At 35.8% G+C, this 26,681-nt stretch overlaps 2 protein-coding genes across 4 annotated transcripts in view; one reads left to right on the forward strand and one right to left on the reverse strand.

The window, feature by feature from the left end:
• Positions 1-5,096, reverse strand: part of NKIRAS2_1 (NF-kappa-B inhibitor-interacting Ras-like protein 2) — a gene marked incomplete at its 3' end in the record, with an annotated part of 30,932 nt that extends 25,836 nt beyond the window's left edge. Inside the window, exons 1-2 of one of the 2 annotated variants that reach the window (XM_012943188.3) lie at positions 4,945-5,096; positions 24-218 (exon numbers count right to left, since the gene is read on the reverse strand). In XM_012943188.3, coding sequence (XP_012798642.2) covers positions 24-218; positions 4,945-5,055 — 306 coding nt within the window. In that variant the 5' untranslated portion in view covers positions 5,056-5,096. Of the gene's footprint in view, positions 1-23; positions 4,914-4,944 lie in introns of both variants that reach the window. The other variant, XM_051216850.1, reaches the window with a different exon arrangement.
• Positions 5,097-12,864: 7,768 nt separating this feature from the next.
• MS3_00011045 (uncharacterized protein) overlaps positions 12,865-26,681 on the forward strand; it is a gene marked incomplete at its 5' end in the record, with an annotated part of 37,064 nt that continues 23,247 nt past the window's right edge. For both annotated transcript variants that reach the window (XM_051219452.1, XM_051219453.1), the window contains 5 exons: positions 12,865-12,946; positions 16,162-16,555; positions 18,073-18,712; positions 20,694-20,762; positions 26,626-26,670. In XM_051219452.1, the coding sequence (XP_051065472.1) occupies positions 12,865-12,946; positions 16,162-16,555; positions 18,073-18,712; positions 20,694-20,762; positions 26,626-26,670 (1,230 nt within the window). The remainder of the gene's footprint in view (positions 12,947-16,161; positions 16,556-18,072; positions 18,713-20,693; positions 20,763-26,625; positions 26,671-26,681) is intronic.

The following is a 26,681-nucleotide window of genomic DNA, read 5'->3' on the forward strand; positions in this document are numbered from 1 at the left end:
AGGATTTAGTAGGACAGATTTACGTCTTGTTTTAAACTTTGAACAGAGCTGAAAGATTTGGAATCGCTTATATCATATACCAAAATGAATGCATCAGCACAATTCACAAAATGTTTTTCCAATTTAGTCATCCCTCCAAGATCGTAAATTCGAACTTTTTCTTTAAAACCACGATCTGTCTCGACAACGGCATTATAAGTGTCTTCATAAGTCGAAATCTGGTAATTAAAATATATTCTTAAATGAATGATTATCATTTATACATAAGGAAATTATAAAGAAATTTTCAATATTTAGAGATAAGACTCATAAAACATTGATTTAATGTTTCGAAAAATGTAGTGATTTTGAAATAAGCTGTTGCTAGTCCAAACGACTAAAACTCAAAACATATTTGTTAGCTGCTTCATTTGAGCTTTGAACACCTTACGCAGTTTGTACCAACGATCTTCGCAATTCGTAGGAAACAAGATGGTATAGTCAGTAGGATAATATGGATTCATCGTACAAGTTCACAGTATGGGGCTATTACACAAAATCTGGTCACCCTAAGCGAATTTAAAATGAAAAAAACTAATGTCATAAGAAGTACACTTAGCCACCTTCGACAGGCCATACAGACAAAAGTTCCACAAGCAATATCTCATTTTCTTCGTTTTAAAGTCTTGTACACCTCACCTATGGTTCTCTTATCGATAAGGAAGGTCTAAGTAGATAGTACAGTCGCTCGATTTAAAAGGACAATGGTATTGTTTCTCGTTGAGTTAATTAGCTGTTTTGATCGTAAATTACGCATCAAAACTACTGTTTACACTTTAATCGCATCTACTCCAGTTAAAGTGATATTGTATTGAGTGTTTTGATTTTGCTTTTGTGTATTTATTGCATCGAAGCATACTTGGTCGACTTTTACTTGATTTATTTAGTTGAGGTTTGAGAATCCTTTTACATATCCTGTTTTTGTCACCGTTCTAGTTGTTTTTCAAGATGGCTAGATCTGCACATAAATGTGGACAACCATATTGCTTATTTCCCGGGGAGGAAGGGATGCAATGTGATGAGTGAAATAAGTGGTTCCATAAGATGTGCACCCGATTAAGCCTCACTGCATATAAAAGGTGCTCAAAGTCCAACTCTCATTGGCTTTGTAGTTTTTGTTGCTCGAGCAAAACACTACTCATCCAGGAAGCAGTTAGCCTCCTGATGTTGGCTAATAAGAAGGTTGATGAGGGCCGTACTGGTAACATTGGTACTGATGGCGAAGATTGCGTTAGTGTTGTAAGTGCTGTCACGGCGCAAGCCAGACATCTACCTGTGCAACCCGCAGTTAAACGTTCTCCCCCGAAACGATCAGTGAGTGACACCTCATTAAACGTTGGTGGCCATATTGCTACAGCAGCAACCGGTGACCCAGATAAAACAATTACTGTCCCGAGTTGTTCTAATGTAGATGTTTCGGCTGATGGAAAATGGATTACGCGAAAACGCAGAAGAGTAGGAAAGACAGCTAAAACTAATGACTGTTTACCTGATAAGTACTTGGTGGACTCTCAGATCAATCCACCAAAGCTCCAAAGTAAAGCTTCGTCTAACACTGTTGTGAGTCACTCACAGGACTCGGTTACAATAAAACCTAATCATAAGATACCAGTAGTTAATATGCAGGATCTATCGTCACGGTCGAAAGCTGTTAACACAATTTCAAAGGAAGCTAAACCCCTTCTTAGTTTAATTATTTGGAATCTAGAGGAGTCGAAAGATAACGACCCTGCTAGAAGACATACGCATGACCTGCGGTTAATGGAGTCTGTGGTAAGAAATGTACTACCTGAAGAGGTTTCAGGGGTACATATTACAAAGGTAATACGACTTGGTAAATGGGTTGGAGGCGAGACCCAACCAAGAAAAATCCTGAAGCTGGTTCTCGGGAGTTTCGAAGAAAGAGACATATTATTGAAAAACGCACCAAAAACTCGTGACTCAAATATCCGTATTCGACCAGATTGGCCGCTTGAGGATCGAATCAAGTGGAAGAATGCTCTTACGGAGTTGAGGACTCGCAAATTAAATGGCGAAAATAACCTTACCATTAAGGGTTTTCGGGTAGTCAGGTCTTGGAAGCCAATGCTTCCGAGGCCTGTATGGGTAGAATGATTGATTGCCAAAACACCTTAAGTGTGCGCTACACGAACGCTCGTAGTCTTAGAAATAAAACGTCCGAGCTAAGTCTGATGGTGGAAGAATTATGTCCCGATATAATCGTTGTTACAGAAACTTGGTTCACAGTAGATATAGACTGTTCTCCTTTCATTGCAGGCTATATCTGTATTAGAAGTGATAGAGTTTCAAGTCGCAAGGGGGGAGGTATAATATTATACGTTAAGGATCACTTTCGTATATAATCAACCATATCGGAGGCTCATATTAGTGGCAAATGTGAGGTTGCATGTTGAAAGATTAAATCTAGAAATGGGTTAGTGACTATAGGGGGAATATACCGTAGTCCGTTTTCTCTTGCTGACGACTTTATCCTAAGACACATATATTCTTGGAGTATGGCAGAATGTTGTCCGATCATTAGGGACTTCAACGCACCGCATATTAACCGGATAGAGCTTACAATTCGTATCTGCTCCACCCCGTCCCAATATCTGGCGAGCCAATATTCCGGAAATCAGAAACTGTGCTATCTCGACTGATTGGTCGGTCGACGCGGATGGATTGATCGAAGATGAATGGAATAAGTTTAAGGCTACATTCGAGTCCGTAACGTCGCCGTTTATCCCATGGTCAGCACGTAAGCTATCACATTGCCCTCCATGGATTAATAAGGAAACCCGGAAGCTGTTAAAGCGTAGGAAACATTTCTGGGACTTATTTTTGTTGACAGGTCATGCACCATTTAAGCGTGAGCACCAAAAAGTCCGTAATATCTGTAAGAAAACCGTAGCCAAATCCCGTACCACGTACGAACGACGTAGTGATGGTATTTCCCCGTTACTGTTACACGAAAATTCAGATTTACTGGCTGAATCAGATAGAGCAAAAGCTGAGACTATTTCAAACTATTTTAGCGAAGTCTACTCTACGTTTATTGTAGCAAATACTTGTCCTACTCACACCGAGATACTAACCATTGAATCTGTACAGGTGACTGAGGAAACTGTCCTACCGTTGATAACTAACCTCAAACCTAGTAAGATACCGGGCCCTGACGGGTTACATCCACGGTTGTTGTCATCTCTTGCAGACATTATTTCAAAACCGCTCGCGACACTCTTCAACATGTCCCTCTCACTCGCTCAACTCCCTAGAGATTGGAAGTACGCTATAGTCGGTCCTATATTTAAGGACGGTCAGACAGATAGTATCTAACTACCGGCCTGTCAGTCTAACTAGTATAGTCGTTAAGTTACTTTAAAAGATAATTCGGGTTAGGTTGCTAAGCCACATAGATTTACACAATCTGTTAGCTCCTAAGCAGCACAGATTTCGTAACAAGCGTTCATGCTTGATTAACTTGCTTATTGCGAGGGAGGATTGGACAGCAGCCCTAGATAACGGTCTGTCTGTCGATGTGATATTCATAGATTTTAGCAAAGCATTTGACAAGGTTTCACACGTAGGTCTTATGCAGAAGCTCACGAGCTTCGGAATAATAGGTACTGTACATGAGTGGATAGGAAATTTCTTACGTGACCGCAGACAGAGAGTGAGGGTCAACGGAACGCTATCCGATTGGAAGCCGGTCAAAAGTGGTGTACCCCAAGGCACCATCTTAGGCCCTCTGCTCTTCCTTCTCTACGTTAATGAGTTACCGCTGTTGCTTAGGTCGTCGACATTATTGTTTGCGGATGATGTAAAAATCTGGAGAATAAAAAGTGAGGCTGATCATCTAGATCTTCAAGCTGACTTAGACGATTTAGTTAGATGGGCTCGAGAGTAGGGCTTAGAAATCAATGCTAGGAAGAGTGTTCTAATGCACACCGGTCACGGTAATAGTTACCGTTACACTATTGAGGGTAAACCTCTTCCATGAGTTCAAGAGCATAAAGATTTAGGAGTAGTATTGTCATGATTTAAAAACAACTACGCATTGCAAAGCAGCTGCTGTCAAAGGTTTTCGTGCGTTATGGTCACTTCACTGAGCGTCCAAACCTTTTGACGAGGAAACGTTCCGAATTTTATATCCCACCTACATAATACCACATTTAGAGTACTGTATCCAAGCAGCTAGCCCATGTCTTGTAAAGGATACTAACTCACTAAAGCGTGTCCAGCGTGTGGGAACAAGACTAATGAAGGGTCTTTATAAACTCCCTTACGATGAGTGTTTAAAACGCCTAAACTTTTCCCCTTTGTCGTATCGTAGGACGCGAGGTGACCTTACGCTAGCATTTCGTATCTTTAATTATGATTTGGGTGTTAATATGTCTTATCTTTGTGCTCCCTCCAGAACTAATAATCTCCGAGGTCATAGCAAGAAATTTCACAAACCGCCATCTAGTAAACTCAAAGTAGGATCCCGTTTTTCTCATCGAGTAGTCAATGATTGGAACGCCTTACCCGAACAAGTGCTATCAGCCCCATCAGTGAATACTTTCAAAGAGAAGCTGGACCTTCACTGGAAAGCAGTGTGTCACGATTAATACAGGTTCACCAACCTACTATCCTTATTACTGAAGACAAGACAAGACAAGCTTGCCCAACCTCCCAATTTTGGGGAAAATTTGATCCATTTTGGGGGAGCCGCTGTTTAAAATTTTGAGGATTAAGGTGCAAAGCACTTTATTTCCAGATTATTTAAATAAAAAAGGCAGTTGGAGCTCTTAATAGTCACTGCACACTTGTCTTGAGATTGATTGTCGATAATGAACTCTGTTGCATTAGAAAATAGAACCAAGGTTAAAATCCTGAGAATGCTAGCATAACGATATAACTTACAAAGTCTTCCGGTTGCCTTTCAAAATAGTTCCCATATATGCAGTGTTCAATCAGAGAAGTTTTCCCAGAACCAGTCGGTCCACAAACAACCAACTTCGTAATCTTACCCATGAAAAATGTGGGTTAGACAGACCGGTTTCCTGAAGGTCGTCCCACCAATATACAATATCTTCATCATGAGATGGTAAAATCTTGTCTTTGCATTGAAGAATAGTTGAGGATTTCTGATAGCATCCGACTATGGACGAATAAACATCTATTTGATGACGAAAAGAAGAACTAGGGAAAAACCACAAAAAGAACTGTAGTACGTTTATAATAACTGTGAATATCATCCATACCCTCGATAGAATCAGCAGAAAGTATGCACTGTGTAAGAAGTAATTTCCTATAGACGTAATTCTGAACTATTCGATAGACTATCTAGAACAAAGTCTTCGTTCAGCCAAAGTCAGAACAAGTAAGCTATTTGACTTGGTAAACCTTACCTATTTTTAAATCGTAAATTAACACTGTTGATGTGGAAAATAAACAATTAATACAATCTATTAAACAGGAAAAAAGAGTGGCGTAAATAACATGCCGAATAGTAACTATAGGGTAGGAAAAATGAGACGATGAACTTAATACCCTTCATGATAATCATGAAATAATGATTGGTGAGATCAAAAGGATTTGATGTGTTGGTGAGCGTTTCGTGTTGTCATACCTTTCTTAACAAATGAAGCGTTTGTAGTAAACAACTGCTCATTCCATTTCAGTTACGGTACAACTACTTAGCACGTGTACGTTGTATTCTCCCTTTAACGCTACGCTGACACGTTCTTTTTTTACTTGTGCATACCAATGGCAGAGGCAAGAAGTTATAGTATACACACTATGTTTAGTACCTTCACTTATCACAAATTTCCACGAACATTTCCCTTGGGATTCTGAATTCACGGTCTCATGTGCATGCTCTAATGCAGTACGTATTGCAGATGGCTCAGTATGAAGTGGCTCATGACCAACAGTAATCATTTCTCTTGAAATATTTCTGCACCATATGCACGAGTTTATGGACCTTTGAAATCAAAAAAAAACTACTTCAGTATTGGCACTACCATAGTAATAGACCTGATCCTAAAATTGCAGACATCTCACGATGTGACTGCCTAATCTATAAGATCTTACGTGGAAGTCACATAATTGACTATTCTGACTAATCGTACCGTAAGAATCAGGTATATAATGTCTAGAATTCCCTAAGGACGCATTTCGGCGGGGTAGAAAATAATGTATTTAATACAAGATCAAAGAGGTTTTACATAGAGTGACCACGTTGTATGACCGAGCCATGCCATCGTAGAACTATGTTCTACGTCGTTATCAGTATTATTATAATAATGAGCATAATCCTAAAGTTGTCGATTTGTCATGGTGTAACTGTCTGATTAATAAGAACTTACGTGGAAGTGAAATCGCTGTCTACAATGACTTGTATCATCACAACTAACAATTTGATGTCCGGAGTTTCTAAAGAACACATTTAGGCTAAAAATAGAACAAAAAATTTAATCTGAGCAAAGATAAGTTATATAGAATGAGGACGCCTGATTGAATTCAATTAATTCCCCACGCCTTGTCCATCGTTGGTCTTCTCCCCGCGTTAAATATTGAATATCGATTATCCCAGCCACTTTGTGTTCATCTTTGAGGATTACGTGGCTAGAACCAATACCGCTACACCCTTTTGAACCCTTGTTCCAACGTTTGTCATTGTTGACCTTCTCTTAGCTTTACATGTTGGAAGTGGATCTTTTTGATAATTCTATGTTCAGCTTCGAAGATCGTGTGATTAGGGACCAATAACACTACAGACCCTTATTTCCTAACTTATAAGTATCTCGTTGGTTATTTTTCTGCGAAACTGTCATAAGACAGCAATAAGTTTCTCAATACTTTCCTGTTACTTTCTATAGAGTCATACATAATCATTGTAACCTGTTCCGTTAGATTGACGGTCAGATAGCCTAGACTTCTGGAGAGAAACAACATGATGACATATGCTTTGTCTACCTCAATTTAACAGATATGACGGCTGGAATACTTGGTAGATGTAATACGATCCGCTTTCTAAAATGGGAAACATGTAATGACGTGCATGAAATACTCATGATCCTCAAACAAACTTATTCTATGAACATGTGTTAGTTCTTATCCAATGTTTACGCGTCGACCTTGAGTGTCTTTTTGTATGAGCTTCCTATCCTCATATATAACTTAATTGAATGCCTACCTACACACTGTACCTCAAACTAGTTACTATCATTATTATTCACAAACATTTTATGGGTACATAAGTGCTGTGAAGAAAGCATTTCGGGTTTCGTTACAGTTTTAATTATGTTAGCACTAAACTTGCCGTACTTGAAATAAAGAGGAATTAATAAGAGAATGGAGTAATAATAATAAATCAGGCTCTGTATAATTGAGAAGAATATTGAGTTGACTTCAAATAAGGAAAGGGCGAAATACACAAATAGTTTAATAAGCCTGTTTATGAACACGACTGAGTAACAAAAATAAAATAGAATAAATAAATATGAGAAATAACTTGCTAATGCAGTAAAATATGACGTCGGAATAAGTGTTTGTGTAGTCATAGTTTGAAGTGATGCTATAAAAGTCTCGATTAAGTGCTAAGGACAACCAAATATCAATATGTATGAGTCATATATGCATAGTGAAGACCGAAAGAGTTTGAGAAATTAATTTAAGTGTAACACAAGTTATTGTCTCAATTACAAACTTCGAAATCTTAGAAATATTATTTATTTAGGAAGAGAAAAGGGATAGAAAAGGAATGAATACCTCGTGAGTGTGTTCGATCATGGTAATAAGAAGGTGATGAATATCGACTTCTGAAGCAAACCATTAATTTTGTTAGTTTTTTAGTGCACTCGGAAGAATATATGTAAAGTTATGCAATAGAACTCTGAGTTAAACTTGATACTTATATGAATATTCGTGCAATAACAATTAGGAATGATGGTATGAAAGTCACAGTTAATTGCAAGGGATAATCAAATATAAAGTTCTGTTTTATATATATGAGGTGAAGATGATATGAATCTGAGTACTTGATTTGCTTAAGTATAACATAAGATGATTTGTTTTTAGTTATAGATTTTGGATGTTTGAGAATAAAATATGTTTAGAAGGGAAAGAAGAGGCGAAAAAATATCTACTGTGTCGAGTTACCAATAATGATAATCAATTAAAAAAGAACAGTGTATTCGTCAAGATGTGCCAGCTATTTAGTAGTCAGGCTTATGCGTCAGTGTTGCACGATCAGTACAGACTTTATAATGTTTCAGAACTGGTGTCGCATTCATTTTGTGAATTCGGTAAACGCACAGCAGGTTCAAACTTGACATTAGTGTGTTAGAATTGTGGTAGTGCTATGTATTTATGCAATATAAATATCGACGATGTTTAAAGATATAATAAGGTCAGTATTAGGGCGCTTGATATGTGCTGTGACCTTAAAAGACATATACATTAAGTTCTTTTAACTTTATTCCTGGAGTAAGAAGCTCCATATCTGTACACTGAGAACGCGACGCTAAAAAATAACAAGACATGGGAAATATAAGGGGCACGGTATTTAGATATAAGCTCTCAATAATACTCAACAATTTGTAATGGAACAGACAAGGATATGTAAATTGGTAGATAGAAATAAAACAGGCTGCCGTTACTAGATTGAAATATGATCAAGTCTTGATATTAGAGAGTACGGTCATAAATAGCAGTGAGTTTTGATGTGTTATAAAATGGAATGGTTTCAAATGATAGAGGCGATTTCGGGGTTAATCAGAAAGGCTATTTTTTAAAATGGAAAGAGAACCAAAAGACAATGAAGTGCTAAGGAACGCTAACAACTACACCTTTTACGATGATATTTTTTTACTCTCACTTTTTATCTAATATCAGTCACTGGGGCATAATATTAAAGCCTGACTTAGAGTGTCATAGGTAATTATAGTGGGATAGAAAATCCAGCATAAGATTGAAAACATAAGTATGAATTGCGAGAGTAAGAGAACAACGATAGTATCACTGATTGATTGGCTCGTCCTTGGTCGTAAAAGGCCTGATACAAGCGGAATTTTCAACTCTGAAATCATTAGTAGATTAAAGTTATCGCCCTAACCCTCGACGCTTGCTTGTCAGCAACTCAATGGACCACCCTTAATTAGAATAAGTAGACTAATGTGTCAAATTCGTGCTACGTCTGCTTGCCCGTCGCTCATATACTTGTGTTTTTAGTTGCTTGTGTAAATAGAACGCATCGTCAATACATTTCGCAGTCCACTTTTTCCATTCAACATTATATTTACGTGACATACTAGTGGTTATTTGGATACGAGATACTCAGACAGTAAACTGAAATCAGTTGTAGTGCTATGAAAGTGATGATAGAGTTAATCCTAAAGAATGGCTTGACTACATCACTTTTGTCCACAAATGACATCCATCATTGACCGCTTTTAGTGGAAACAAGTTCTTAAAGTCTGGCCAATTATTATTCAATTGAATCCCAATTGATGGGCATCGATACTTACCGAAATCTTTATCTCACTAGACCTTAAGATTTTCTGCACACAGAAAGCATTGGGTTGATCATTGATAACCACTAAGAAAACTGGCCCAATGAAGTAACATTGTGTTGATCTACTCAAACATTCATAAATGTACAGGTTCAGACAGTGTTACAGTAGGTACTCCAAGTAGTTAACTTACCATGAACTGGTATTGTGAATATCATTTGTTAGTATTTTTCACATAATTGTATTACCGTAGCTTTGAACTTGGTTTGGACGCAATTTTAACCCTGAATGTTTGTTTGAAAACCAACTTTGGTCTGTTATCTTGCATTTTTGCCCTCGATACCTACAAATCAAAGATGTATATTGAGAATTACTATTATAATTACTTTTTAGAACTACACACCGATAATACTCAATTTATGAGTAAAACATAAATATTTTGAACTTAAATATTTAGACTGAAAGATACCAGTTATCAGTCAACCTTTTTTCAAGGACTGACAAAAGTGGAAATTTCAGGTGCAAAAATGAACTTCTGTTGTGGCGTCTAACTCTGTAGCTCTTGTTTCTCCAGCGAACATGTGTTAAATTCAAAAGTAAGTAACCCTGCAGTTTATTATGGGGATTTATGTGATATTAGTAATCCTGAACACCCACTAGATTGTAAGATGTTCACAATATTAGTTGTGATTCCATCATAACTAATTCTACTACTATATTCACGTGAAATCTGTACAACTATAATCTGAGTAAAAAATCTTAGGTGAAAGGGATGTATGAGTGTTAAGTCTAATTGAGTTCAAAAGATAATCTTCAAGTTGCACAACTTAATTGCTGAAAACATAAAGCGGTCAAAAAGTATGTTTGTTAGACTACCTGGTAAACTGAACATCATTATTTAGTTTCTGATTATATTAGAAAGTGTGAAGCTGTTGCCTTTGGAGAAGGAATAAAATTATCTCGACCGCTTCTCTGAAACCTTGTATAAATAAATGATTCGGGCTACTCTGGCCTCCAAACTGTCTATGCAATGCTCGTACCGTCAGTCTTAACAAGATTGCGGGTTCATCACTGGAATGTGCATCAGTTTGTGTATGAATTGACTATCCAGTATTGAACTGAGCCTGTTGTGGATCCCAGTGAAAAAACCTATTCAAGATATAACAACACAGTAATTAGTGATGTACTGAAAAAGACTCACACTACAGGCCAAAGTGTCTGTTTATGAGTAAAGAAAAACAGCAACTAATGGCATTTACGACTAAGTGGTATATTGAATAAAAAAGCTAACTATTGCTATGAATTGAGGGTTACTTGTAAGCTTCTTCTGAGACAACAACGACGAATGAGTTTGTTTGACTAGCAAACGTTCCTTTGCACGTGTTGGAACCGATGGAGTGACGAGATAGATAAGGCCAGTAGTATTATTAATCAATAATCCAGGTCAACGTTTCAGTGTAGTGTAAAACTGCCTAAAAGGATGCTGTAACACTATTATAATCTCCAATTAAGGACCTTGTTCAATAAAGTAAAAGAATAAACGACAGGGATATGGTGCATTTGAATAGCAACGCAAGCGTGTGTGTTGAGATCTTCCAAATAATCACATCTGTCTTACAGATGATACAGAGAAACTATAGATATTGCATATAAATGTGATTACATGTAGTGTCACGAATAAAAAATGTGGTCTGTTATGTCCCTATGACTCACTAACTAGCACATGACTAAATCGGCAATTAAAAACACCGAATTATACGTCCAGACCAATGACGTCTAAACCAGTACGAACAGTCTAGGGCCAACTCTGAGTTCATATTGGTCCCCAAAGACAGTAGCTTCTCGCCCAACCCGGCCGGTTTAGTCCACAACACCAAAACCAACCTCCACTATATGAATCATGTATTTCAAACATACATATTATATACAAGCAAATTAGACCCTATCGTGTCGTGAAATAGAAACTTACAATTATACAAGATCAGACCGAAAGTTTCTGTGGTTGTGAGAGACTGTGGCTAATAAATTTCGAATAACCTGAAAATGGTAAATCGTATAATAATGGTCAGTAGGTGAAACGGAAGCTCATTCTAAGAGAAATATGAATATACATATAATATAGTTATTTATTATTTATACGATAAGAATATGTATACATATATAGTAAAAATCCATAAATAGATCCGGACAGTTAACATTCACTTATTGTTCGTCCGCAAATAAAATGATTTTCATTTTTTCGTCAAAAAACCATCGAATATACATCTGAAGATAAGCTGAACACGCTGACCAACTAAATTCTACTTAATCTAATCCTTCACAATGCTCTTTAAGTTGATTTGTACTCAGTCTGTTATGATCAACCTCTTTTTTGAAGGAAAATACTTTGCCATGTGAACTAGATGTGCCTGTATGTTTGACCGTAAAGAAATGTGGATTATAGGTACTTTTAGTTTAATAATCTGAAGTCACTGCCATCCCACTACCGAGCTTAACTATTTAGATTCCTGGTCACCGTTGATTAACTTATGAAATTGATGTCTTCACAACTGATCATTCAGGTCAAAATAAGTAACTAGTCCTTTCGGCTGCATAGTACGAAGTATAATCGTGAGATTACGGAGAGATATGCTCTGAATTTGTAGCGGCTGGTACTAGTTTAAGCCCACGTAGGTTATTCGAGCTTCTGGACAGATCAATCTACTCATTCTTTTCAAGTCACATTTTTACCCTGTCGCTTATTCTCTTATCAACCTTGACCGTTTGTATGTAGACGTGTGTGTGGACTTCTTATCGGACTCATTACATGTTTGTAACTTATTTGTGGCTTATGCATAACGTTCCACGAGCGCATGAAAGCGTTCGGAACTGTTTCTAGACATCAGTAAGCCAGAGGAGAGAAAAAACTGTTTAAAATTACGACTAGGCTGCAGCTCAATCATTTTATTCAGTAAACTAGCGGCGTTCATATATAATCACTTGTACCTTCAGTTTGAAACGCGTGAGCCTCCAAGTCCTGTTTATCCGTATGAGCCTTATGCGAATAGACAGGTAATCTACCTACACAGGGTTTTCCAAGTTGGTACCCCCTTCCCTTTCTACGATGTTCTCATGGTCTTTACAGTCTATGAGTGGAATAGTCCGCTCTAATTCATTTTTATGCTTAATCCTTGCATCACGCCACCTATACGAATGCATGAGGAACCGACGTCTGTTGACACGCAATACTTAAGAAGTTGCAGCCACCATCTTAGCCATTGGATATTGAATGACCTTAGGTTTAAAGCGGCTCGCGCGCGGAGTAGTTGGGATCATTTTAATCAGGATGGAGTCACCTCAAGTTGCGGACAGTGATGGTTCTCTAGACAAAGTGGACGATAGTCATAGCGAATCTCCTCATAAAGAACGTAAGTTTGAAAGCCGAGTATTCTGTTCACGTTCGCTGATGGTAGCATGAATGTTCTCATCTCTAAAATGATAAGTATAATCTAAGCAGTAAGAATGTTCTTTCCGGTTCGTATGATATTTTTGTATTTACTTACCTGTCACTAGTGACGGTTTCATATTTTGATATCCAGGATCACGTCATTTTCTCGTGGCCTTGTTATTTCTTACCTAATCAGTCTAGTTCCTAAAGATATTGTAACATCAGTATGGTTCAGCGTATTAGACGGCACAACGAGTTAAATAATCGCACGGTAATTTGAGAGTGTGCATCAAATTTGTTTAAACCTATCTTGTATATTCCCAATTTCTAGAGCTTCACAGGTAATCACGGTGAGACTATAATTTGTGAACGACATTTGAGAGACGCTGAAGTGGCCTTGGGAATGTCCACCTAATATCCAGAACCAAATGAGAGTTATGAACCTGTGTGAAGAAGAGGAGTTATAATTTACAGTTCATGGTTTGGATTAGGAATATTTAAAGTTTTCATTACGAACTGACATCAGCGAAAGTCCCCAAACGCTTTTTATCCAAGTGGATGGGAGAATTTCGCGCCAAAATCCAATACATGTTTTAAACCGGATTGGTTCGTCCATAAATTATAGTCGCTAATGGACTTTAATTTTCGTAGTCTCTATAATGTGTCGTTCTAAAATTGGTTTTTCCTCATGAATGTAATTGATCGTTAGATGTATAAGTGCGCAAAACACTAAGAATTGTGTAGCGTTGATGTGCTTCTTCCTGGGTGAATCTCGCCGAGTTACTGACTATTTCGATAAGACGAAATTACATTTTAAAGAAACTAGCTCACGAAGATTTGTAACTATCATATTTACTTTCATCTGTGGAAATGCCAATAAGTTGTCCAATTAGATATGTCTAAATGTAATTTATTACCACTCGGATTCTTTCCATATTCTACTTTTGTATATCTTCAGAGTCCATCCTTGCAATATGGCAAACAACTACAGGTATACACTTCGCCCTATTTTATGGATTTCTGGTAGGGTAGCCTGAAGTTTGCAAAACTAATACAGCAGAGGCTACCTATTAAAATATCATATGTGATTGGCATTAAGCTGCTACTCTTTAGACCTAACCCTCTCACTTTTAGGTTGACATGACATTCACTTAATCTGGTTTCTTTTCTTGGTTTTAAGAATAAATACGTCTCCATAGCATCATATGGAAAACAACAATCACAACAATCAAGTTAATCCTATTCACAGTCGGATTTTCAGCTCAACCCATATTTTTCATGTTTGTTATCATTCCTCTTGCATCATTTTTGCACATACCACCCATGTTTCTGACCTTTTTATTTCAGAACCACTTAGGAATACGTACTGAAGCTGTTAGTAGTTAACATCAAGACTGTAGACTCTCATTCCGCTGATCTATACTGTGCTGAAACCCACATCCAGAATTATCTAACTATACCTATTCAATGTAGATAACCAGCACTATCTACCTTTCTAGTATCTGGTTATCCCCTATAGTTACTTCTGGTTCCTCGGACGCGGGCGTGTCACCGAGTTTGAAAGTGTAACAAGCATTCATGGCTGAATTTCAGTTGGACTTATCTTATACATTGTCCAGCTATGTGGTACAGTGATGTCAGTCAGCAACAACATAGAACTTCGTACGTACGAACATAAGTTCAAGTTGCCATACCACATTATCACAGAGATACAATTGTCGATTCAAATCCCATAGTGGTAGGGGTAGTCAAAGTATAAGTAGTAATCGGAAAGATTAAGATTTGACGATGTTATTTAAGGAATATAATCCAGTGGTACAGTGAAAACTTGGAGAAATAGGAATACACGCTGTTACGTGTTCGTAGTCTCTATCTACATCCCTGTTGGCTAACACCACCCTCAAGAACGTTGGGTACTCATCCCTGGTTAAAAACGTTGAGTAAAATAGCTCAAATTAGGTCCCAGTAACACAAATACTATGATCTTTCGTTTTTTAAATCCTAAGTGTAGATATAATCTCACTTTATTTATCTCCTCCCCATTTCACTCTTTCGAAACTATATTTGCCTTATTCAGTCTTCCCTTCTGTAATGTCGAAATGTTGTAGCGCTTCACTTGGTATATATGAACTGACCCTTATGAACTATTTTAATTAGCCGATCAATGGATTACCTATTGACATCCGTTCGTGTGGACATACTTTGTCGATTCATAGAACTCTTTTGAGAGTGTACCCCTTGGTCACTACCACTGGTGTTTCCAATCCAATAGATTTTCATATCCCTACATATCACCATAAGTCATTGACTGTCTATTTTTCTATTTCGTTCATTTCCAAGCCTTGTGGTTTGATTGTGAAGCCTTCGTTGTCTTTTTAGACAATATCACAAGTAAAAACCTTAAATAGGAAAAGTCTTTTAGAATCTTCATAACCAAAAAATTCGTTTTGTCGCATTACATCAAACAAACTGTCTGTTCGGATAAACATCAATTATCTATCAAATACGACGACATAAAGAATACAACGAAAACCAAATTTTTTTAGAAGTGTAGTACTTATGTCAATCAACAATCAATAGATATATAAATTAATCCAGTTTATCGGTCACTTAGATAAATGATGAGCAACTATAATCTCAAGAATTAGGTTCGTGAGGAAAGCAATCATAATAAATGTGCATCCGATGATAAGACAGATGAAAGCAACCAACTAAGTTTAATGTTAACAAAATATGTTAGTTATATATTTGGATATCCTAATTGGTGTTTTCTGTTTGAAGTTTGAACCGGTGATATCGTATGGAAGAATAATGAAAGCCTTACGATTAAAGCACCTAGTTCAGTAAACTCTACTCGTAACATTTTATCTAGTCTTTTATTTTTTAATTTGTTTCGGAACATGATGGGTCGAAATGGCACACTTTTTTCAAAGACTCCTCGTCTATTTACCTGTTAGTAAGTTAACCTCATTTTCAAATAGTCTTGCGGTAAAAAAACTTTCCAGAAGTGGGAAATCGTAAGTTCAAATTAGTATAAGCATTATTTTATCCATATTGTAACCGACTATTCAAGACAGGCTCTTCTCATTTTATTTTAAGATACTTCATCACGTTTACTTCTGATTTCACATATTTCCTGCCATATGATGCGTCTTATTCTTCTCTTGTTCACAATTTGATTTATATTATCTGAAGAAGGTATCTCAGTCTCTGAAGAAGAGGTTAAACAGCTCGAACCCATAAATGGACATGAAGTTGATACTGGTGAGAAAAGACAACGTAAGAAGGTTCAGAGATTATCTGAAACATGGAATCGAGCCCATGAGGCCAAGGAAGAGGAACGGATCAAAGCAGTCCAAGCAGTCTCAGCAGCATTTGAGGGGGCTACAGGGACGGCACTCGGTGAGATCCCACTCATTGAAGCTTCCATACGAAAAGCAAAACCTGCTAGCCTCAAATCACTGCATTTAATAATATATGGTAGACCTGGCTCTGCAAGCAAAATACGTAGCAATCTACGCAAATTTCGAGGTTTCGGTTTCGAAATGGGTTCTGAACCGTACGAAAAAAAATCAACATATATTCAACAGTAAGCTAGCTATTTGCTTATTTCAGCCCTATGTTAGTTGTGTCTGTCGTCTCATAGTTAAGGTATTATTAGCGCTAGAAGTAGTGGGTAATTCATCTAGGTAAATAGGAAAAAATATTGCACTTTTTTTTTAAATTTTCGATTTGCTTAACCAACCGTACGAAATTTATTTATTTATTTTAAACACACAAAAACCGGTACAAGAAGGCACCAAACTGATATGCGCCACATAAATCATTCGATTGGTGTGAGGGCTGGGATACTGCCTGCGTGCCCCTACGGAAGCAGGTGTTTTCTTAGGAGGCCAAACCCCGAGCCTTTGACACAAAGGTCCAATCCACAAAGCAGGGGAGCAACGTCAGGAGATGCAGTCCCATGGTAGCCGGTAACCAACACTAGGTTCATACGCCGTTTGTTTCCTCAGGATCCTGGAGCCCATGTGCACCAGTGGTTTGGAACCAGGGTTTTCCAACTCCCCTAGGTAGATCCTCCGTATCTATCAACCCGATTAAAGCACCGGACATTTGCTTTTCGTTTTCTCAATTTCGTAAACAACACCTCCGCTACGAGAAGGCAGTGAGTAAGACTTCTCCAGCAGTGGTTGTATTCACGTGACCACTTGAGAACATTTCGAGAGGGAGAGTTGACTCTCCCCACTCTCGACCGTACCAGGACTGCATTGTTGATATCTCAGCAGCCGTTGACATTGGTAACTGGAAATAAGCTCCTGTCGGTCAGAATCAATTGTAACGTAATAGTTTTATCAATATATCTTTGCTATGGATCTTATTTTATTATCCTTTCTGCCAATTGGCTTTCGATATCGAAAATCACTTATTAAATAGACTAATAGTAATTCAAATATTTACCCGAAAGAAATTTGTTGCATGACGATGTAATTTTTCGTAATATATCATTAAAAAGTCTACATTTGGAATCAAACAATCATGAGATGCATTCCCATTTCATTTTCTTAAGCCGTATTCTAAGTATCCTAAAAACATTTGTTGAGTTCAAAAACTTCATTCCTTAGTAACCTACCTACAGCTCAGTGAATTTATTTACACTCATAAACAAGGGTCGTCAAGACTTTTGGACATCCGTTTACACTACAAGAGCTTAAATTCTTATCGCTGGTTATCTCAATTAGAAATGTTGCTATCAGGCTATCCCAGAAGTGACTGATTTTCTGTAAGATATCAAACAATATTCATTGCGAAAACAAATCATTTAGATTCACTGATACATTATGAGCTTGACTGATATGTCGGGATCATCATCGAAAGCTAAATAACATGGCACCACTTCCCACCCACATAGTAATATTAACTTATCTGGTAAAGCGATGTAGGTCTTGTAACTTTCAGTACATTCATTTTCGTTGAAGTTCTGGTTAGGTCTCTAAACATCCCTATATATATATGAGAAGTTTAGTGATTGTAAATATGTTTGTATTGATTTATCTTTTGGAGAGGAAAAACTTGTTTTATCATTTTACTGTGGGTTCTTTTTGACAGACGTCCTGCTTGTGATCTACGCGAAGTTCTCCGCATCTTAAACCTAGAAGTTACAGGTACTCGAGAACAGTTGGCCTCTCGCTTACTGGAATTCCTACTCAAACCAACCGCTAATTCTGTGAAATGTAAAGGAAAGATCGTTAAAAAATATAAACAAAAAAATAAATCTAAAGATATTACCTCTAAAAAATCGAGATCAAAACCATCGAAAAAGAACACTATCTCAAATGAACCTAGCATAGATAATTCAAGTCAGCAGGATATTGATGAACCTGATGATATGTCGTCTGAATCTGAGAACTCAGAAAGTGATATATCAGATGCAGCTGAATCAATCGAAAAAAAGCAGCCACCAAAGAAACGTGCTTTAAGTCAACGACAAAAACAAAAACCTGTTAAACCTAGTATTAAACGAGCTAAAAAACATGAACTTAGTGATACAGAAGATGAAAATGATCATAAACATATTCCGACTAAAATGAAAAAAGAACTTGATTCTGATGAAGAAAATGTTCCTCTGTCTAATTTAACATCCACAAAAGTAACTACTCCAACTGATTCTGAATTAAAGAAAAATATAATTGATCTACTTAAAACAGTTAATTTAGAAGAGACATCTCTTAAAGTTGTTCGAGAAAAGGTAATCAAAGTATAATGCGTTATTAAAACGGATCTTTTCTCCTTATATAACATAATCTATTGATATTTTGTTGTATCACGATATGCTTTCGCATTGGACGCTTACTTTTTTTGTTAGCTCGTAGCTTACTGTTTCAAACTTTATTTTTGGTAAATCGGTCATAAGCAATGTAGAACATAGGATATACGTGTACGTATCGGTTCAAGTTGCCACGCTACATCTGGACCATGAGATAAAATTACTGGGACACATTTCAGAGTAGTAGAAGTAACAGTGGAACCAGTGGTGGTAGGAAAACGGAGATATAAGCAATATGATTCAGGTTGAATGGATGAATTTGGGGAGTTATAAGTTTGAAATAACTCTCGAATTCAAAATCTAAAAGAAAATCAAAGGTGAATGCATTTGCATAGTTGCTATCAATTCTAAACCATACCATCCAAAGACTCCAGCAATTGATCACAATGTTCACGAGGAAACCAATCATCAGTAATTCTGTAGACTATTACCACATCTTGGTTTGGTCGTTCTCATACTTTATTTTTCACAAATCCATGGTTTAAGTTACTAAATACTAATTTGTTTAGTTTTGGGCATCTTATCCCTAACTTTCTGACTGTTTTATCAAGGTCTCCCACGAATAACTGGATCAAATATACAATATACCATTTTATGTCATCAAGATCCTGAGCGTTAACGAGGTCATCAAAATGAATATGTTGTAAAACAATGTAAACTTAAAAACAGACTGATAGATCTCAACTATTTTATGGCCAATATCCACTAGTCTGTCAACATTCGTTTTCCTTCTCCGGAGAACTATTCAAGTAGCTATTACTTATGTAGAAATAGTAGTTTTTTTCTGCTTCCACAAAAAACAATGATATTTTACAATATGTTTTTTGACGTTTTGAATATGGCGTTAATTGCAGAAAAACAGTAAAAGACAATGTAAACAAAGGGAGTGGATTAAAGGTCACTATTGTAAGTACTTATTCTAAGCCTATAGGGTGATTTTGGAATAAAGTAGTAAGAATTCAAACTGGATAAATTTAAAACAATATTTTTGACTTAATAACAGTTGTAAAAAAATTCGACGGTCAACATAACACTTTCAGTATCAAGATTCAATTATACGAAAAATGGTTGGTGTATGAAACTAGTTTGTGTAGTACAATTTGACTTAGAAATGATATCAACTGTACAAGGTGGTTGTTTGCATTTCTCGGATGTTTTTCGTCTTTAAGTATGATTGTTTTTTAATGCTTAGATCAAGTGTTTAGCGAACTTGATTCGAATAACCTCATTCATCATAAAATAAAACGGCCTTTTTTGTAACAAAGGAGTTATGGTTTATTGTCGATCCTCTTGATAATGAAATTTTACTAATGGTTATTATAAATGTTAGTATAGAGCGTTGATTATTGTGTTCGTGTCCCGGGATCTATAACACACCGGTAAACGTTTATTGAAATGAATTTTTAATAGAATGTTATTTGTATATATGTGTTAATGTATTATACTAGTGTAAATAGTTATTGCATATACATTTCAATAAATAACGGAAGATACAGTCATGAAAACATATGAGGGTGCATAACATTCATTGAAAATACTTCTAACACGTTCTCAATCCATTAACCATCACCGACTGGTTGAAAATAAGTCAATCACTGTACTCTTAAACCTGATCCGGGCGTCAGATTGTCTGAACTGTATCCTATTAACACTTCTCTTTTTTGAATTTCGTTTCCAGTGCTATCACAAAGTTTAAAAGCTCGAACCAACGCATTCTGTGCAATGTTCTATGCTATTGTGTTTTATTGTACATAAGTTTATGCATGCTCCATGTCATGATTATTTCAGTTTTGTTATATGAATTTAGTAATGTAATTGATATTTTGAGTCTTAATTTTTGTTTCTTCCTGAATCTATCTCATCAAATCAATCATATACTTGTTTATTATTTCATACATTTTAGATTTTTGCTAATTATCCTAATATTGACTTATCTGATCGCAAGGATTTCATTAATTCCACTGTTAAAGAGGTAAGTTAATACAAATAACATCTTGATGGGTTTCACATTAAGTTATTATCATTCTATTATTTTTTTAAAATAACGACATAACATATTCAAAACGTCACCTGTAGCAATTGTTCATCTGTCCATTCTATCTCATTTCTGTATATGGATACATTCTGTTGTAAAGTGTGTGTTCATAGGATCAATTTTTTTCTATAGATAACATAAAAATGACACAATAGATCGTTATGGGTGATAGCTGCACACACGAATATAATTTACATTAGGTTATTTAGGACAATAATGTCGATGATATTTATCAGTTCACTTGGTACTATCATGCCAACTTTCATCTTGTAAATAACTCTATAAAGCGTATCATCTGAAGTATTTGGTACGTCAGATTACGTAGTAGTTTTTAATGACCGGGACTATCTGGTTTAAGACCCTGGACCTACATTTTATATTTCATGGGATATGCCAAAAAACTTGCTCACCAAACTACATTGAGAAAGCCGATATTCTTTGTACATTCTAACCTACCTTAAAGCTACGGAGGTTACTACAATTATTCAAACTTTTTTCTCTTTTATTTAGGTCATCTTTAACACTACTACATTTTAGTCATTAACATTAATGATTCATCTGTAATATCTTATGGTATTGATACGTTATCACCATAGCGTACTAAAGATTTTGCCGGATTCAATATTCTGTTTAGTTTCATCTTTAGTGCTTCCACAGAGTTCAGTATAGTTTCTACGCTAAATTTCCCATGTTATAACCGTCAGAAATAGTAATCGTATGACTAAGCAGAGTGGGTCCTGTCACCAAAGGATTAACAAAAATTTCTGAGCTCAATGTATGAAATAAAAATTCTCATACCAGATAAGTATATAACCGTAAAGAAAACGTATAAGGTATATTGACCACTGTCATTTGATATTTATTGTAAAATGGTTAACTAAACTTAAATAAGTAAAGTTAGATTTACACTCGCTACCTATTAATTGATAGTTGAGTTTTCAGACCGTGGAATGAGTGCTATGGGAAATTCTCATGTTTAAAGAATCGACTAACCTCAGAATGCTCTTACAGGGTTGTGCTTATTTACCTACTGCTAGCAAAGTTATTCGCTTAGTACTTTTGCATTTTTAGACGTTCTTATAAAGAATGAGGAAGAGTATAGATATCTGATACTTAAGATACTACAATGTGAACGATAGGATCATATGGTCTCCGGTACCACAAAAGAGCTTGTTACAACAAAGTTCCATATAATTGAATCTCCTGACTCTCTTCATTGCCTCATATATTGAACCCTTGGATTAAAGAGGTCAAGAGGGTTTATCGAATAATTTGCCAGTTTACTTTAATTTTCTTTTTTGCGTTACACTCCTAACTAAATCTATGCCACACTACCTTTTCGTTTTCAAGAAAGGCTAGGTGTAAATAATATTGTAATCTTGTTGGGGATGTTAGATCGCCAGAACTCACTTGGAAAATGTCTAATTTTCCAATTCTATTTTAAAATGTTGGATTTCTTGTTTTCGCACCAAGGGCGCCCATTTTCACTTTCATGTCGTATTTCCCACCTGGGAGGACCCTAAATGTTATTGGTTCGTTGTCTCTTTTAATATGCTATTTTGTAAAGTTTCTCAAGGACATTTTTATGTTGTATATATGCGCTTGAGTTGTGCTTATTGTTGTTGTTTGTGCTTCTGAACCTGGACTTCTCCCTTTAGTTAGCATCGGAATAGCTTATTGGTCTTCGTTCCGTTCACAGATTAGGTGAACTCGTAATCTCTTCAAACGTAGCAAGCCTACAGAATAAATGCTTTGTTTATAGGAATGAAATACAAACATACATTTCTTGTTATTTTGATCTGGTCATCTTCGTAGTATTAAATCCCAGTATTGACTCGAACTGAGTGTTTAATATCAGCAGTAGAATGTAATTGTGTCCATTTGACGAGTCCCAAATAGAACGAAGCACGTATCTCGTTTCCCAGTGTAAACCGTGAATCACCTTTTCTAAAAACATGATAAAATGCACATATATCTATATCCCGCTCAGGATACACACATATCAAACAACTAAGATTGATCAAAGTTCAATCTCTAGCATCAATAACTGTATAGTTCAAACACTTTATAATAATCATAATAAAATTATAGTCTAACATGAATATTCTGTTAGGACTCATAGGTTACATTAGAGTAATTTAATATAAATAATTCACATTTAGGGATCGGACGATATTATTTTAAAGAAATGAATTGATAAAACTGTAAAGTTTCTATTATTCTACAGTATATTATCTACAAATTTTTATCTATTTTTTCTTCCTAGTTCTTGGCTCATTCTTGATTTGATTTATTATTCGTCGTAGAAGATGTGAATTGTGAATGTACGCCAATTTTTTGTTAAATAGTATTGGATTACATATATACATAACGACGATCATGGTGTTCATTCACACACATCATTTATTCTCTAATATTAATACCGGCAGCTGTATTTTCTAACCGTTGATCTACACACACACACACATTTTGTTTTACCCTTTTGTTCCTAAATTTTATAGCCTCCCATAAGATACCGTACTGGTGTTAACATCATTCTTCCGTACCCATTTGGATATATATATATATATATATATATATATATCTGCTAACTTGTAAATTTTGTTTTTCCTTTCACATTAAAATAAAATAGACAAACAATGCATTTCTCTACGCTTTTTTATTTGTATGTTTTATTCATTCTCATATAAGTAACACCACTCGTTGTCGCACTATCCATTCTTCTTTATTTTCGGAAAATCATTACCATTACTATTGTTATCGTTATTCTTCATATTATTATTATTATTATCATCATCATTATCATCTTTTTTATATTATTGTAAGTGTATGTGTATATGTTTATGTATGAGTGTACCAGCCTATAATGTGAAGATTTTCTCAATTCATTAATCAAGAAAAAATAAACAACAACAATTCTACTACAATGTCGTACTTTACTTTAAAATAAGAACTCACTACCATTATTATTACTACTACTAATTATGATATTATTGTTTTTAATAAACTGATATTATATATGTACAGATTTTTTTCCCAATATGATTGTTTTGTTTCGATAGAATGAAGTGTTGTTGTTGGTTTTTTTTGCATCTTATCGAATGGTATTGACTGTATTAAAACGCAATTTTATATGTTTAGTATCATATTGACATCATTTTTCTTAGTATTCACATTAGTTAGTGGATGCGCACTGCTGAGGAGTCCCATACTAGGACGAAACGGCCGTCTTCTGCTTCCAGGTTTTCCATGGTAGTCTAGCTTCAATTGACTCATGATTTCAACCAGTGATATTCACATTAGTGTTGTATTGAATTCACTAGATATAGCATCAAAATTAATCGATAACAAATATTAATGTCTTTATGATAGCGTGGTTTAGAACAATCTGTACAGAATTTACCTGTACTATAACAAAGGTTGGTCATAATTTGGTTATTAAATATTAACAACGGCCTAATTCAAATCCTTACTAATATTGACATAAACAACATACCTGCAAAATAAATTGTTGATTTCATGAACTACTCATTAGCATAGTGGATAATGCATTGGGTATTTGAAGCGAAAGATACTCGGTTCGAATTCCAGTGTGAATATCAACACATACAGGTACATCTAGCTCACAAGTACTTAAGCATGACAAAAAAGATGCATGTGTTGAATCCCGCTACTAGTTAAAATCTATCTATTCTATGGAATATGTAATTCAATATTTCAGATATAGAGTTCACAACTATCGAGTTAACGATTTTAGATATTTGTTTTCTATTCAAACCAACTTTTATTACATTTTGGTATTTGACCAAATTGTAATGACGTCAAATAAAAAGTTGTTCTGTATATTAAACATTATTGTGTACATTTAATTTGTTACGTATTTCTCAATAAATGAGGGCGACTAAATTTATGGGATAATGTTGACATTTGTTTATGTCATGAGGCTTCAAGAGTATTCAGAATCTAGTCAAAAATAAAATTGTCCGCATATATCTTATTTAGTTCCAATTCGTGATATGTTTGTGACCTAAAGTTTCAAGTTGATCTGGAGCTTTCTACACAAATTGTTATCAATCAAAACTTTTATAATATACACAGATCTGTCCGTATTTTTACTTCTCTTACCAATTTCCTAAATGACCCTATTCTTATGTCAATGTTAGTCGCTAGCGGATACTCTTACCTTATCACCTTGAAAATAGAAAAATGTTTAAGTTGAAGAGGTTTTGTGGAGTTTGGTCTAATTCATAGGTTATGTTTATCGCAGATTGATCTAATTTGAAGTACTGTCGAGAACTAGGAAGTACTTAGACCAATCCCTGACGAATACCACCTACTAAGTAAGTCGGTCTTTACAAAACCCCTTCAACATATTCCAGAAGTCCTTGTGATAAGTGGATGAAGTTCAATTAAATCGAGAGTGAAACAGCTATTATCAGTGACGTCGTATGATCGTCGATCTATGACGCATATTAATCGAAGTTGGAATTGTTGTCCTAGTAGTTAAGCGTTCGTCATGAATTGATTGAGATAGGAAATGTATATCATTAATTTCTTAGTCAATGATCCAAAAGTATCACATACGCTTGAGAACCTGATAGCTTTGAGTCTTATCCGTGATGTGGCTGTACGTGCACACTGCTGAAGAGTTGCTTATTAGGACGGAATAACTGTCCAGTTTTCCTTGGTTTTTATTGGTACCCCATCTGATAAATGCAACCTAAAAGAGAAATTTGGATATTGTATTGCAAGCTATGCTGCTCATCAACCTTAAAATACTTCCGACATCTTAGTTGGACCATAAGTATATCTTTTTCTATAGCGTAAGAAAAGACATGTGTAGTTATTGTTAGGTATATTGTATTGAAGCATCGCTATGTAGTTTAATACAAATTTCGCTGAGAGGGTTGGATTTCACACAACTTGAAGTGACAATGAGTAATCGGATACTATTTCTCCTTTTTGAAATGTGATAATCATTTAATTGTATTGAAAATCATTATAGTAAATCTCGTCCTTGCGGTGTATAAACTATTTGTGGTTCTAGTTATTCCCGTCGTTTACCCTCATCTAATCAAATCTGTACAGAGCTCTGGGTCGAGATCACATTTCGTCAAAACAGATTAGTGGAAACTACAATCCCGTGTTTTGATTGGATAGTTTGATTCCTGTAATCCCCGCCGGTTTCAAGTTAGCTGTCCGCGCTAGACCATGGGAATACAACCGCCTGAAACAACGTAGCAGAAGTCTTCGCGCATCACTCAGCTGAAACTTCAGAGTCCAACAACATCACAATGCAACAGACAAACCAACCTTGCGACTGGACCAACACATCTAATCTCATCCTGTTTGATACAATTCTCACAGTCAACCCTTCTCCTGAAGTTTCAGATTCCGTTCGCCGACTTTTCTCATCTGTATTGTTTAATTACCAAAGGTTATTTTCCTAGATGACCTGCTATGGATATGAATACAGCCTTCCATGCTATCTTATTTGGTTACTGTTAGACATAATTTTTTATCTTCAGTAGAGAACTACTCAGTATTAGCATGAAGATGACATCTGAGCGTTTATTCATTTGTTATTAAGACAATCGACTTTTAGGTTATTGGCAATATAATCTAGTAATCTTTTGGTCCAGTACTATATTACTCCTTAAAATTGGTTAATACAGGAATTGTATTCTTTCTTTTAGAAATATTGTAACTATATTATACAATGACCTTTTAATGATCATTTTTACTCTTTGCCTGGTATACAATGTTGTCCACACCTAATAGTCTTTGTTTTATTTTAGAGTTTCACAATATGGAATTAAGCCATCGTGTCCCGTTTTTATCCAAGGTCAGTTATTT

Source organism: Schistosoma haematobium, chromosome 6 (genome assembly GCF_000699445.3).
Source record: "Schistosoma haematobium chromosome 6, whole genome shotgun sequence".
NCBI classification, from domain to species: Eukaryota; Metazoa; Platyhelminthes; class Trematoda; order Strigeidida; family Schistosomatidae; genus Schistosoma; species Schistosoma haematobium.